This window comes from Parasteatoda tepidariorum, chromosome 11 (assembly GCF_982258835.1).
Source record: "Parasteatoda tepidariorum strain Cologne lab strain chromosome 11, Ptep-v5.0, whole genome shotgun sequence".
In the NCBI taxonomy this organism is placed as follows: Eukaryota; Metazoa; Arthropoda; class Arachnida; order Araneae; family Theridiidae; genus Parasteatoda; species Parasteatoda tepidariorum.
In genome coordinates, this window is record NC_141765.1 from 5,996,895 (window position 1) to 6,011,683 (window position 14,789).

The window sequence follows — 14,789 nt, forward strand, 5'->3', positions numbered from 1 at the left end:
AAACAAAGAGAAAAATTAGTTTTCGAAGTGATAAAAATATTATATTCGTAGAAAAATAAAATTGATTATTAAGATAATTTGATTTAATTAGTGTTTCATAAAGTTTTTCTTTTTAAACAGGATTGTAATTAAATAAATTTACTTTATTAAAAGGGAATTAAATAAAAAAATAACAAAACTTAAATATTTTGCTCATTCTTACGCCTGAATATGAATTTTTTGAACTTTTCTTATTGTCTGATTTATTTTTACATTTAAATTTTTACGTTAGAAAATAATGCAATAAATATTTCGTTAAGAATCCATAAACGGGAATTTAGTTAATTGGAGACATTCCATCTTAAAATTCAAGGAAGCATGAAAAAGTTGTTTACCAAAAATCTTATTCTAATTAACAATTGCCATATTTAAAGACAGAGTAAAAAATTTATTTGTCTATCCTGCAGTATAGAGTAGAAAATATCTACGCCGAGAAAAAGTATTTTATTTTATAATCGTCGTTGAACAGCTTACCGAATGTTTAGTTTGCGACTACCAATATTCAACTTCGTGTAATTTTGAACCCAATCGAGAAAGCTCCTGGATCAAGTATTGGGAGAAATTTGCCGTCGTGGAGGGCTAACCCGCATTTTCGTTACATGGTGAGAAAACCTCCCATGGGCAGCGTAATGGCAAGGAAACTCTAACCCGTCTACCACCGAGGATATTTTAAGTTAGCACTGTGGTTGGTCATAACCGGGTGCTGAATTCGAATCAACCAGCCATCAACGGGATTCGAATCCGTTTCACGTCAATGGGAGGCTAGAGCTCTATCTCCTGAGCCACCACGGCTCTTAGAAAAAGGGTTGTCAAAACTTCCAGAATATGGTACAATTTAAATCGTTTCTGGCTCTCTATAAACACCAAAGAGCTGGGTATTTTTGTACCAAAGCGCTTGGGTAATGATAAAATTTAATTTTATCATGATACTTTAGAAAATAGCAAAAAACCATTTATTCGCTTTAATTTACTTTTCAGTTTCGTATTTTTTACTAAATATGAGGTGAGAAGAATTATAGTTTTGAAAACCAGAATTTCCGATAATATGTTACTATATAAATGGAAAAAATTACCTAATGAGTGGAATAATTATGGTATATTTTGGTTTTATTATCCAGAATTACATTTTTTGTTATCACTAATAAATCTCTGTATTGGCTATCTTGGCAATTCTAGGTAGAACTTCAATTTAAACCATTACTATAATACCCCAAAAAATGCTTCTTTTATGCTTTTGAAAGTTTTAAATAAGAAAGATCCCGACTGTAAAGTAAGTTGGTATGATTGTTTTAGGACTTATCGACTCTGAGCGTTGATTTTTGTCCAAAATGACCGCTCCAGTCATTCGAGTATTAAACTTAGCGAAAAGCTCGAATTTCTTAGTGAATATATATCAAAAAAACTGCTAGTACCGTAAGGAGCTCATTCGTTTTCTATAAATCATTCAGTAGCTTTGTTCTTTACGTTTCTTTATTTTCTACAACTAGCTTCGATACTTATTTTTTCTTAATATGAAAATGGCTCCGGCAATAAAAATAGTATGTTTAATTTTGTTGCGTAAATATTCAAGTAGTACAAAAATTTGAGAAACAAAAATATTAGAATAACTAATGCAACTTTAGCACATAATATTACTGCTATAGCGTTCGTAATTAACATGGACTTTTTTAAAAGTAACAAAAACGATTTTATCTACACCATGAAATGCTTTATCCAATTCTTTGCTAGCAGCCAAATTTGAAATCATTCAAATACGTTCTTGAGAAGTCTCATAACATGCACGAAGAAATAAATTCTTGTAAAATTACAGTACTGGTAAAAAAACATAATTTTCGTAATTTAAACCAAAACATGCGGTATTTGAAATATTCATTTAGTAATTTTTTTCTGTTTGCATTACCAAAACATTCTGGTTCTTAATAAACTTCTGGTACTTACTAATGTGTGAACATTTAGTAAAAAAATATAAAACTGAAAAATTTGTTTAAATGAATTAATGGTTATGCTCTGAGGCAAAAAACCATTAATCAAAAATTTAAAATCATATGGTCTTATAATCTGTGATAAAATTAAAAATTTATGTCACAGATTATAAAACCATATGTAATTGTTAATTTACTAATTGACTTCGGTGATAAGTGTCGAGCTTTAGGTGTTCCTAAAGAGCCAGAGACACTGTAAATTTTCCCATACTCTGGTAGTTTTGATCATACCTTTTTTTTTAGTGTCCATTTATAACGTAGTAATGTGTACTTCATAATTCAACGAAATATGTACGAGTTTTAATTAAAAGCATGTGTTTTATATCACATTGACTTCTTGCATAAATTTTGGGACATGTTATGCCTCAATTCATTCTTTATTTAGAGTATTTTGAATTAAATTAGATTATTGTTCATTGCCTTATTTTCATTTGGCATAAATTTTAGGGAAAATAAATCGGAACATATAAAAAGTAGAATAAAAAAAATTTTTATTTCCAACAAAAGTTTAAGGTATAAAAAAAATTAATATGTTCTACTAATGATACTTTTATATCTACTTTTAGGAACTTTGGTTGATGATTTAACATTTTATTTTATATTTACGTTTATCTTGAAAAGTGCGAAAGCGTGATAGGAATTATCTTGTTAGGGATGTTCTACTCAGACGTTCAGCGATAAGTCCATTTTTATGGTTACGGAACTGATAGACAGGTCTAATTGAACTAAAATGAGATGATTTTTTGAGTATGTTTAATCGGCAAGTAAGTTTGTCTTGTAATTAATATTTTTCAATGTGTATAAAATTTGTCGCTTTTCGTAATTAAGAGGGTATTTTCAAAATTATTTCCATAAAACTGCTTAGTAGAAAACATTAACGAATTGTCATACAATAAATATACCAAACATTCATAGAATATTTAACCTTGGATATCCTATATACATATAGATATTATGATGCAGCCAAAATATTCGAATCTTAAATCTAAATAAATTTAAAGCGTCGAAATTTACATCAAATGTTTTCGTTTGAAATTCGTGTAATAGTGCTTTTTAAGCTTTTCCACATTTAAAAATGATTTTTAAGTATTCTAGAAGAGAAAAATATTTTTGCTAAAATAAATACTATAAAGCTTCAAATTTCGACATATTTTTGTGGGTTTTTGTTTCAGAAATTAGAGCTAGAATATAATGAGTTGAATTATTTAATATTTAGAGCAGAGGTAACCATAAAGTTTCAAAATAAGTTAAAAGTCTATCTTTCCTGCCTTGACTGATTCATTTAAGCTTTTAAGTGGACTTGCAAATTTCTTTGAATGCCCAAAAATTGTACATTAATAAAGAGTTTAGTTGAATAAAAAGATTAAAAAAATTAATCTTGAACTATTATTTAAAAAAAAAATCATGGAAATAACATTAAGATAAGCACAATAGTTTCGAATTGTGAAAATATGTTTTAGTATTTATAGTCAAAAAGGGAAACTTACATAGAATAATTAAATAGCACTATCCACCACATAAAATCGAAACTACAGGAGTTTCGCGTGCTTAATACACTTCAAAGAATGCTCCTTTTTTGTGATTGAGAAATAGTTTCGGAAAATAAATGATTTGGAAAGAAAAGGAAAAAAAATTAATTAGAAATAAAATAATAATAGAAATAGTTATATGATGTAATTTTAAAATTACGAGTTTTAATTCCAATTAACACAGTATAGTCATTTCTAAAACATTTCACAAAGAATGGCATGCGTATTATAAGATCTATTACAATTTCACTAAAGAAAAAGCTTTGGCTGTCTTAAAATTACCAAATAAAAGGTAGTTTTCTTCTGGAAATTTAGTGAGAAATAGGCATGAAAACTTCTTCTGGAAAATAAGGCATGAAAACCATAATTTTTTCGCAGTGTAATAATTAACTCAATTATTGATAAAGCCTTTGTAAACAAAACGTATCTAACTTCCCATTATTGGATAATGAAAATGCTTAATAATAAACCAGACAATTGAAATTTTTTTATTAGTTACATAATGGATTTATAAGCCTATTTTAAATAGCTGCAAAATCTTTATCCTTTAGCTTAATTAAGCGGCATTTTCAATTCTTGATGAATGCTTAATACTCGTATACACCTAGAATATTTTAATAATAACGGTTTAGTTATATATATATATATATTAAAACTACAGCATTTCTTATCTTTTGTTTTAATGAGTATGTATAAGAAGATATCAGCAATTACGCTTGTCTAATTTTCTGCTATAGTATTTGAAAAAAAAAGAGAGAATAATTTAAAAGATAACATCTTAAATTGCGTAATTATTTCTCAAAATTTAGCAAAAAAGAGATAATAATTTCGGACAAAGAGAAAGACTACATTTTACTGTTAAAGATGGTTTTGTTTGTGGTTTTTGCTCTTTTCTCTGGAGATTAATTTTGTGTAAAATGACAGTTTAATCTTGATATTTATTTAAGTTACTTTTTATTATGATAATAATTGGTTGACTTTTTAATTTTTTGAAGTGTTCGATCGCCAATTTGCTGTTGCAAGACCTAGAGGGCTTATATAATAGGTATAATATAAACCGTTCAGATCTAAGTATTGAAAAAGTTTTTACTATTTTTCACATATATACACAAATCTTAACTTTTAACTTTCTATGTATAATTAATACTATAACTTGAAAACCGTTTGGACATTATTAGAGCTAAGTTTATAGTGTATAATATTTTTTTTACTTTTATAGTTTTGAAACTGCTTACAACGAGTATGTTTAAAAAACCATTGATGCAAAACTATATGTTTTCTTAACCATTTACAGATAGCTTAGTTTCAAAACGGTTAAGAAATTTATCTTGTCACATCATTTAGGGCTTTCGTTAAGTAATGGGCATTAGAGTTAGGTTCTGGTTGAGTTGTGTTTTAAAAAAAATGAACAGTGGAATGCGGATTAATTCTTTTATCTGGTTGTTTCATCTATTGTAAGAGATGGGGAATACTAGACTTTTTGTGTTAAGCAGCTGTATGGTGCTACCATCTATGCGTGAGTTAGATTATCATATTGTAAGGTCACAAAAAAGGAAGTGCGTTGCACTGGAAACTCTCAATGTGTTGAAGGGAATAGAAAAACTAATTTGGTAGCAACGCTGGGACTCAAACCTCCATGAGTTCGTGGGTTTAATTCCCACCGGCCGAAGACTCCCCGTGTAGTAAAAAACCGTCGAGTCCTCCATTTTCTCATTGCAAGTCAATACCTCTGGGGGTACAAGGAATTTCCTTGTCTTTTGGATTAGTTCAAAATTACAAGGCTACGGAGTTGAACATTAGTAGTCGTACACCCGAAAATTGGGTCGGCTGTTCAACGACGGATAAAAAATAAAATCATAGGATTAACAGATTAGTCCTCTGGGCTCAAATAAATACCTAGCTTCAACGAACCTTTCATTAGATCGGCGTACTTGGTACGATGATAGTCTGGTTGCTTAACGAATTTGGTGAAAGCAGTATGAAGGGTTTTTCTCAGTTTGAATATCATGGTATTTATGGTTATTTGACTGCTTAGTTTGAATGCGGAAAAATAACAAAAAATTTTTATTCCACCATTTGGTTCAAGATATTTCGAACTGTGTGTTGCTTTTCAATCCAATTTGGATTATTTTCATCACACCAATAATCTAGTTTCCAAAGCTTATTGTAAACTTGGTATTACAAAAAGAATAACCAATCATTTCACAAATAAACAAAATCATTTTTCTTTGAACCGTTCTTCCTTCAAATATTGCACTATTATCCGAATTTCCTCATAAAAAGCCTTGTAACGAAAGGTTTTAAAATAATTTTCTACGTTTTCCATATTATAAAACAAATGAGCATTATCCTCATGATGTTTTTGTTTTGATATTGCAAAATCTTTTTGGGGTTCTGTTATTAGGTTTGTTTTGGCTACTATTTTTCTATACACTTAAATAAAATAATTGTTTGATCTAATATTTTAATAATGATTCAGTTTTCCGTAAAAATCACACTTTACGAAATGAAAAATTATTTGTAGGCTCATTTTGTAAACGTAATTATGTAAATTTTTTGCAGTGACGTTCTTTTTTGTCATTAAATATCACTGTAACTGGATTTTCTTATCTGTAGTGCAAGTTTCGTCGCTAAAATATGAAAATAATAAAAAAAACTGCATTTTCCTTAGTTTTTAAAGAAGTGAAATAAAATGAAAAAAAAAATACTTTTTATACATAATAAAAGCGTGCAAAGAAAAAAGAATGGATATTTTATGAAATATTAACTGAAGTTTTTAAAGAAATGTCTTCCAACATTATATAAAAAACTTTAAAAAAAAAACAATACTTATTAATTGGTTTAGTGTAAAATTCAAAAGCATGCATATTTTATGTGTAATAAAATCAAGAACGTATAAATCTGTTTCTCTGACCTGTTGTAATGTTAATAGAGACACTTACAAGTATCGATTTGAAATAAAGATAGATATAAAACTATCAATGGGCACTTAAAAGCCATTTTTTCGAAACTTTGATTATAAATATAGCGACTTTTCAATTCTCACAATTTTCTGATTATTAAAAAAGAGTGCACTTTCTTATTGATTTCTGGACTTCTGATTGTATCATTCTTCTTAGATTTTGTCTATTTACTATTTAAGACCTGTCTCCATTATGGACAGATGGCATGGTCTGCACCAAAATTGGAGCTGTGGTTTCACGTTTTTGGTCTTAATTTTTTGTTCTAAATAGTATTTTTCATGTGGTTGGCAGGATTCTTCGTTTTTATGGTTGGTTAAATATTAGACTTGGCATAGTTAGCGCTTTAGCTACGGTACTTCGGCTTTTCTGGCAAAAAATATTAATTAGAACAAGAGAATTGTTCTAATTAATATTTTTTGATGCAGATGGTGTCTTGTCTACCTTTTTGTCTATTTATTATTTTAAGATTAAAAAAAAGTTCTTCTGTTAGATGACATAGTTTGCACACGAGTTAAGTCATCTTAAATAGCTCATTGCCCTTAGTATATTTCTTAGTATTTTCTTCATTTCAAAATAGTTTTTCAGACAAACGTTTTTGACAATGAGCATGAAATGAAAGGACTTTAAATCAATTTTGTGACTGTTAGCCAGAAATCTTTTTTAAAAAGCAATAAAAATTGCAATATTTCATTGTTTCTTTTCTTAAAAAAATGAAAAATATAGCTTTGGTTATTATAGGTAAAAAATAAATGCGTAAAAAAATATGCCTTAAAAACGATGACAGAATATCTCTTTGGCACTCGGCCAATTTTTTCCTATTTCTCAGAAGTATTCTGACTTGTACTTCTGAAGTCGTACATTATTCACGTGTATGTGAAAAAATGTTTTACCTGAATTAAGCAAACAAAAATACGTGTATATTAAAATACATAAATAATGCTTATTTTAGAAAGGGATGAAAGATTATATGTTTAGGTCACGAGTTTCTCTTTGAGATGAGAGAAAAAATCTCGTATTTCTTTGGTAATGCTAAAAATAATTATATTTCAAAAAAATATTTTTGATAATTATTATAAATTGTAGTTTTACTATAATATTTATGACTTTACCTAATTTAAACTTCTTTTAGAGAAATTATATAATAATAGTGATGTTTTGACGAAAATTTCAAACTATTTTTGCACACTTTTATGGAAATACCTTACCTAACATTAAACACTCAAGTATGAAAGAAACAAAAACTTAATTTTTTAATATATGGTGAAGGTGGGCAAATATGAAAGTAATAAAGATATTTATTATTTTTTTATTATCAGTACCACTAACACTTCTTAGTTTGATTGCAAAAACATTTAATATAGAACTGAGAGACGTCTGCTATAAAAAGAAGAAATAATAGCATAGTGAAATAACTACCGGTTACTATGCTGAAAAAAATCAATTAATTAACTATTATTTTATATTTGATTTCCGTATTAATAACACTTCTGAGCGAGAATGGAGCAACGCACAGTTCAAAACAAGGAGAAAATGTGATGAAACAAGAAATAGAATGCAATATCATTATGTTTATTGATTCCGGAATGATAACCCTTAATATATGCTTTTAGAGTCCATATCAAAAAATCGAATAAAAATCATTGAATTGTGGTTTATGACTTAATTCTTACAATTATGAAAGTAACAATTGAATTTTCAGAAGATTATAAGATGCAAAAAATTTCCATAATAAATAAACGATTTTATTGTTGAACTATGACACTAAACAACATTTATTGGCATCTAACAATACAGAGCCATCGAAGAAGAATGAGTAAAAAATCGCCGATTCTTGCTAATTAAAAGCAGATTTGACGCAAATCCACTCTGTGAATTGTTAAATCCCCGAGTCCGTTCCATTTTCCGGGCATATGAGACTAGATTCAGCCTGCATTCAATTCAGGGTAGACTATTCTAGGTGAAATATGCTTGCAATCTATTCGTATTATTCACTTCAGCAAGCCTTTTCACGGGATGATAAACGGAAAAAATAACTTTAAGAAGAAAAAAAAGGGCACCCGACGAGAAGAGAGCTTTGTCTAAATCATCATGCGCTTAAAAAGAAGAAATTAGTAGAAGGATTTTTACTAAAAACTGCTCCAATGCCCATGAAGTAGTTAAAATAGATTTTATATGTTTCATCTCACCTTCTTCACTAATGATTCGATTAATTTTAATCATGCATTTGTTTCTTTCTGGCTTAACTTTCAAGCTTTAATATGTATGCATTTTTACTTCATTTTCGACAAAGATTCTATATATATATATGAATTAAGAAATTAAGGGTAGTGATTTAGAAGCAACAAGTTTAAAGTATAAACATCAACAAAATAAGATTAAAAAAACTTAGTGAAGCAAAGCAATAAAGGAAAAGTACAAAATCAAAGATGATCAAGCAAAGATAAAACATACATAAAAATATTAAGCCACAATAACATACCATATTAATGAAACAAATGCATGTCAATCGAAATATAATTGGAAATGAAGAATCAAACAATATAATTCACTGGAACGGGCTTAAATTCAACAGAATAAGAAAATTTACGTAACGTATTAAGAAAGCGTAATAAAGTTCACATAAGGAAGCTACATAGTAAAGCAACGTGGTAATGCAACGCAGTAAATCAAAAAGAAGGGAAGTAAATACATAGACGCAAGTATAATAAGTCATTATAATAAATAAAACATTTGCTTAAAACTGGATATTAAGAATTGAAAAATCGAGCTATGAACCAAAACATGACTTTATGAATTCATCGATATTAAAAGGAAATCTGATGTACCGTTTAATAAGCAAAGACGACTTGAATGGGAAAATAAATAGACTGTCCACGAGGAGGTAAAGAGAAAAACAATAGCATTGGTTAACGATTACTTACGCATTGAACTAAATAGTTATGATGGTGTGGTCTAACAGAAGAATCGAGAGTGTTTTTGTCGTTAGTTAGGATATTTTTCTTATTATTATTTTTGTCTTGAGAGCGCTGAACTTTCTGATTTTTTTCTAATTTCTGTCTACGCTATTTAAGACAAACGTGCTGTTGTGAAAAGTCTGTACATGATATAATTTCTAAACGATAAAATTGTTTCTTATTCGGTAATGTATAAAAATATTACATTATCGAATAAGAAACAAATTTATTTCCCTTTACAAAAAAATTATATATTAGAATCGTTAATCGGAATAGTTTTGAATTTTATTAGTCTTGTTTGCCGCTCTAACAAGTATTTGATATTTATATTAATTAAAAACAGTTTTTTAATGTATAACATTTAAAATCTATGAGTCTTTCTACAACTACAGTGTTAGAAATTTCTAAAAAAACTGCTTAAATAAATATTTATTTGTTATTTTACCATAGTCAAACTAATCAGTCAGATAACCTTAAATAAGATGGCATTCAAACTGTTAATTAACAGTATTCGACTTCCAACGTTGACACCGCAATATTTTCTCCAAACCGTTTATTTATTGTTTTCACCTAATACGGTTACAAATTGAATTTTATAGCACCAACTAGGCCCACATAATGAAACCACTTAGTTCTTTGAACTGGTTACATATTATAACAGAGTGGGCAAATCTGTCAATATCATAAAGGAAGACAGAACGGGAAACGGAAAGTCCCAGCTCTGACACTGCACTATTTTCTTTATTCTCTTCAACACATGAGTTTCCCGCATCCTGCACTCCCAAATTGGTGAACCTGGACTATTGAAATACGATACTCTTATTCACGAATAGATGGCAGCACCATAAAGCAGCTGAACACAAAAAGTCTAGTATTTTAAGTTGCGTATTAATAGTTGTGCATCCATGGTTTTTTAACCGTACTAACTGTAAATGATTTCAAAACCGTAAAGGTAAAAAGAGTTCTTTATCGTAAGATTTGTGATAAATTGGATGAGCAGTCTGCAGCCAGTTATTTTAGAGTAATTTTAAAATGAAAGTTCCAACCGTCTACATTAGAATGTAGAACAGGAATATAATATATTTACGAATTTTCTGTAGAGCAAAACAAAAAACTAATAATGTGAACAAACAGCGTATTTCAAGTTTAACAAAGGTCTAAAGCCGTGTTTAAAGACCTTCTAAAGCCTTACTCTATTTGCAGCATCATTAATAAAGAGTAATAAAAGCAAAGTAATTGCAGGGAATTCTGAAACTTTTCAATAGAACTCACATAAATGCCAATCTTAATCAAATTAATTGAATTAGAAGAATTTATTTCAATAATTATTTATCCAAAAAATAAAAAAAATCATCTAATTTTATTAATTCAAATTAAAAACAAAAATTATTCAACAAATATAATTAAACTCCAGATACAATTTTCCAGTTTTCAAGATAAACATAATTGTTGCCATGTGCAAATCCAATCCATGTAAATCCCTGGAAACTAACGAATAAACATTTTAACTTTGCAATAAACGCGATTATGTTTCATAACTAAGAAAATCCTCCAGGCAAAACAAATAAAATATGATAAATGTTATTAAATTCTGCAGAAAGCATTATAATAAATGCTATATTTAACACATGATATTTTCTTATGATCAATCTTTTGATTTATCCAGTTTAATATGTTGTTGACTTGTACATACCCAATTTTTGGGAAAATCCAAGGCAGCAAACCAATCTGATCAGTTCTCAACTTCAGTACCTAAAATTTTTTGCAATTACACTCTATTAACTTAGACTTAGGAAACTTAGAGAAATATATTTTTAACTCATTTATCGTAAGTTAATCGTAATAACGTGTTATATTTTTCTCTCTCCACTTTTTATTAGTTTTTATATTTTAACTATTGCGTATATACATATATATATATATATAGATTTTAAATAAAGAAAAGTAAGTATTATTATTGAAATCTTAAAAATAATAAAAATCTAATTAATTAGCAATTAGAAAAAGTGACTGACTACAAAAAGTTATAATCTCACCGTCAACTCACACGATTATATTTGGATATGACGAGATTATATATTTTCATTGTTAATTTTTCTTATTTTTAATTTATTAATTTTCTATTTTTTCAAAGTTTTTTTTTATTTAATTTTAATAATTTTATATTTCTTAAGTAAAATATTTTTTTGTCTTTCTAGATTAATTCATAGCTTAAAATAGATTCTCCTGTTAATTTTATGAAGTTGGAAATCATTTTTTAACAAAAAGCCATAAAAATTCAATATTCCAATTAAAAGATTATTTTCTGACATTAATGGTTAGTTATTCTTGGAAATATACTCATTAAGAAAATTCTAAAAATTCCATCAAGTCTTTTTAGCGTCATCTGTTAAGAAGAATTGAGATGCAAAATTTTTCAGAGATGCAATTATATAAAAGAAAACAGATGCAATTATGTAAAAGAAAATCTTGCAATTAATTTCTTTTCTAATTATATACTAAATAAATACTAAATAAAATGCCATAAGCCTTTTTGAATTTGTAGAATTTTTTCATGATGTAAGTGCTTATAGGACTAAGGTCGCAAGACCCTGACTGGGACACCCTTGTTTTAAGAATTTTCCTTAAAATGCTATATAAAAATTAAAAAAAAATTAAAAAAATAAAAAACAATTTGTATGACGTCTATAGAAATTACTGTTTTTTCACCAGGACTGTTGCGGCTAGGAATTAAGGGTGAGTGGGATTAACCCAGGAGGACCAAGTATCCCGATTGTGTAGTAGCTTTGTTTTCTAGAGGACAAACTTTGAATAATAATTTAACTAGTCAAGATGAAGACCATATTGGCGATTAATTCACGGTGTTCACATAGATAAGTTCGTTTTACTTTGTCAACTCTCGAATATATTCTTTTGTTTTTAAGTTACCATTATTTAATGATCATAAAAGTGTTCCCTGATCATACGCTTACTCAAAATTCATAACCTAACAAACAATAAGGATTTCGTCCAATGATTGCACACTTCTATTTCGATAACTTCTACTCTTGGGGTTAGAAAAAGTACTCCTTTGATGCGTGTGTATGCCGGATGTACGAAAGCAGTGGAGGAAGACTACACCTATGATTGAACGAAGGACCCGGAACAAAATTTATTCCCTTAGGAAAATTTGCCATAGGTTTGCCATAAAAAATGCCATAGGATATTCCTATGGGGTTTTGCCTATGGCAAAATTTTGCCATACGTGTATGGCAAAATTTTGCCATACGTATATGGCAAAAGTGTATGGCAAAATTTTACCATAGGCAAAACCCCATAGGAATATCCTATGGCAAATTTTTGCCATACATGTATGGCAAAATTTTGCCATAGGCAAAACCCAATAGGAATATCCTATGGCATTTTTTTATATGGCAAAATTTCGCCATACGTATATGGCAAAAGTGTATGGCAAAATTTTGCCATAGGCAAAACCCCATAGGAATATCCTATGGCATTTTTTTATGTAGCAAATTTTTGCCATAAAACTACGATGTGCTACAGCTTATGACGAAATATTTTTCCATAGGCTATGGTACACCTTTGCCACTATGGCAACATTTCTCGTTGATATTTTATCATACATCAAAAAATAGTTACTTACAAGAATCTTTCGCAACGGATATTAAAAATGCAAAACTTAATAATTTTAGAATAAATATATATCCAGAAAGCTTTTTTTTAAAAAAATTTCTGTGACAAACTTCTCCTGTTTCACTTGCAGAATCCTTTCTGAATGCTGTTCTTATTCAAATAAATTTTAAATGGTTAGTACTAACCGTTAGAAAATGGGTCCGGCCGTCGGAGCGAGTGGGGAAAGTATTGGTTATGCTGATTAGGAGCAAAATATATTGAGTACAGGCAACCAATATTTGTTAAAACTGTAAAAAACAAGAAAATGGAAAGTGAGTCTGGAGGTCGGAGCGAGTATAAAAAACGGTAATTTGATTGATTGGTATCATAATTAGTTAGATAAGCGTCAGATATTAGAGGAACCTAAAAGAAAGCAAATTTAAATAATGGGCCGATGGTCGGAGCGAGTATGAAATTTTTTTAAATTTTGATATGTGATACTAAGCTAAAAATTAAACAGACTACTAAAACAATAAAATACTATGAAAACTCAAAAGATAAAGAGTGGGGCCGGTGGTCGAAGCGAAATTAGTTTAAAATAGACCAAACTGGATAAAAGCCGAATATGTAACTGTGCTTCCAATGGTGGCATGTGAACAAAATTTTATCTATGAAAAAGATGGTATTAGACTATGAAAAGCTAAGAATAGAAAACAGGCTAAATTAGTTGATCCCCTACTAGTGAGGGATATAAAACTCAGAAAATTTATGTTGAGTTGTGTTAAGCACAGTTAGAAAAGAGAACGCAATATAGAAACATTGGTAAATACAAAACATGTTTAAGACATGATTAAAATTGGTAAAATTAATAATTGCTATTGACAAATTGACATTTGGTCAGGGATAGTAAATAAAAATGAATTGGGTATAGGGCATCGCTATGACGAAAAAGTTGTAAACTTAAGGAACGATTAAATTGTTAAAAGCACTTTTGGTAACAGCAGCAGATGATATGGCCAGGGACTGTCCCGTTGATAATATTGAAGCAAAATAATTTTCTACCAGTAATCCAGCAAATCTAGTTAAGTGATGACCCTAAGCTATGTATAAATATGTAACAGAACATTGTACAAATATATGTAGGGATAGTTAAGAAATATTAGTTGTAAGATAGTAATTTAATGGCAAGCAAAAATTAAACACAAAATAAAAATATAAAGCCCTAACGTATGTAAGATACTGTAAAAAAGCATTGCAAGAACCTAAGTGGAATTAAAATAAAAAACTAATGAGAATGTAAACACTAACTTTGATATTGATATATGACAGCAATAAAATGAAATTATCACCGAACCAGTTAAAAGAATTAAAAATTTTTAATTATTAAAGAAATGATGATCTGGCTTGATCATAAGCACTTAACCGCGTTTTTCATCATGAAGATAGTTTACAAATTGCTTTGGGGAATAGAACACCATTAATAATGGAAAAGTGATGTGACTTTAAAAATTTATATAAAATCAGAGGGAGGGGATAAAATAAAAATAAGATGTCGTTTAATCAGAAACAGTTGGGGGAAAGAAATATAAAAAATTTAGATAAAAATATAAACAGCAAGATATTCATTAAAGTGTACAAAGTCAACAAATGGCAAAATTTAACATAACAAAAACCTATACCCAATCGCGACATATTTTAAAAAGATACAGA

The 14,789-nt window shown here is 28.7% G+C and overlaps 1 protein-coding gene across 4 annotated transcripts in view; it reads left to right on the forward strand.

Moving 5' to 3' along the window:
* The window catches only part of LOC122270917 (glutamate receptor 1), a 573,804-nt gene that overhangs the window by 90,411 nt on the left and 468,604 nt on the right, over positions 1-14,789 (forward strand). Inside the window, exon 1 of one of the 4 annotated variants that reach the window (XM_087154570.1) lies at positions 2,668-2,785. The exons of 2 other annotated variants lie outside the window; for them this stretch is intronic. In XM_087154570.1, the coding sequence (XP_087010696.1) occupies position 2,785 (1 nt within the window). In that variant the 5' untranslated portion in view covers positions 2,668-2,784. Of the gene's footprint in view, positions 1-2,667; positions 2,786-14,789 lie in introns of those variants that run through there. One more of the 4 variants, XM_087154571.1, reaches the window with a different exon arrangement.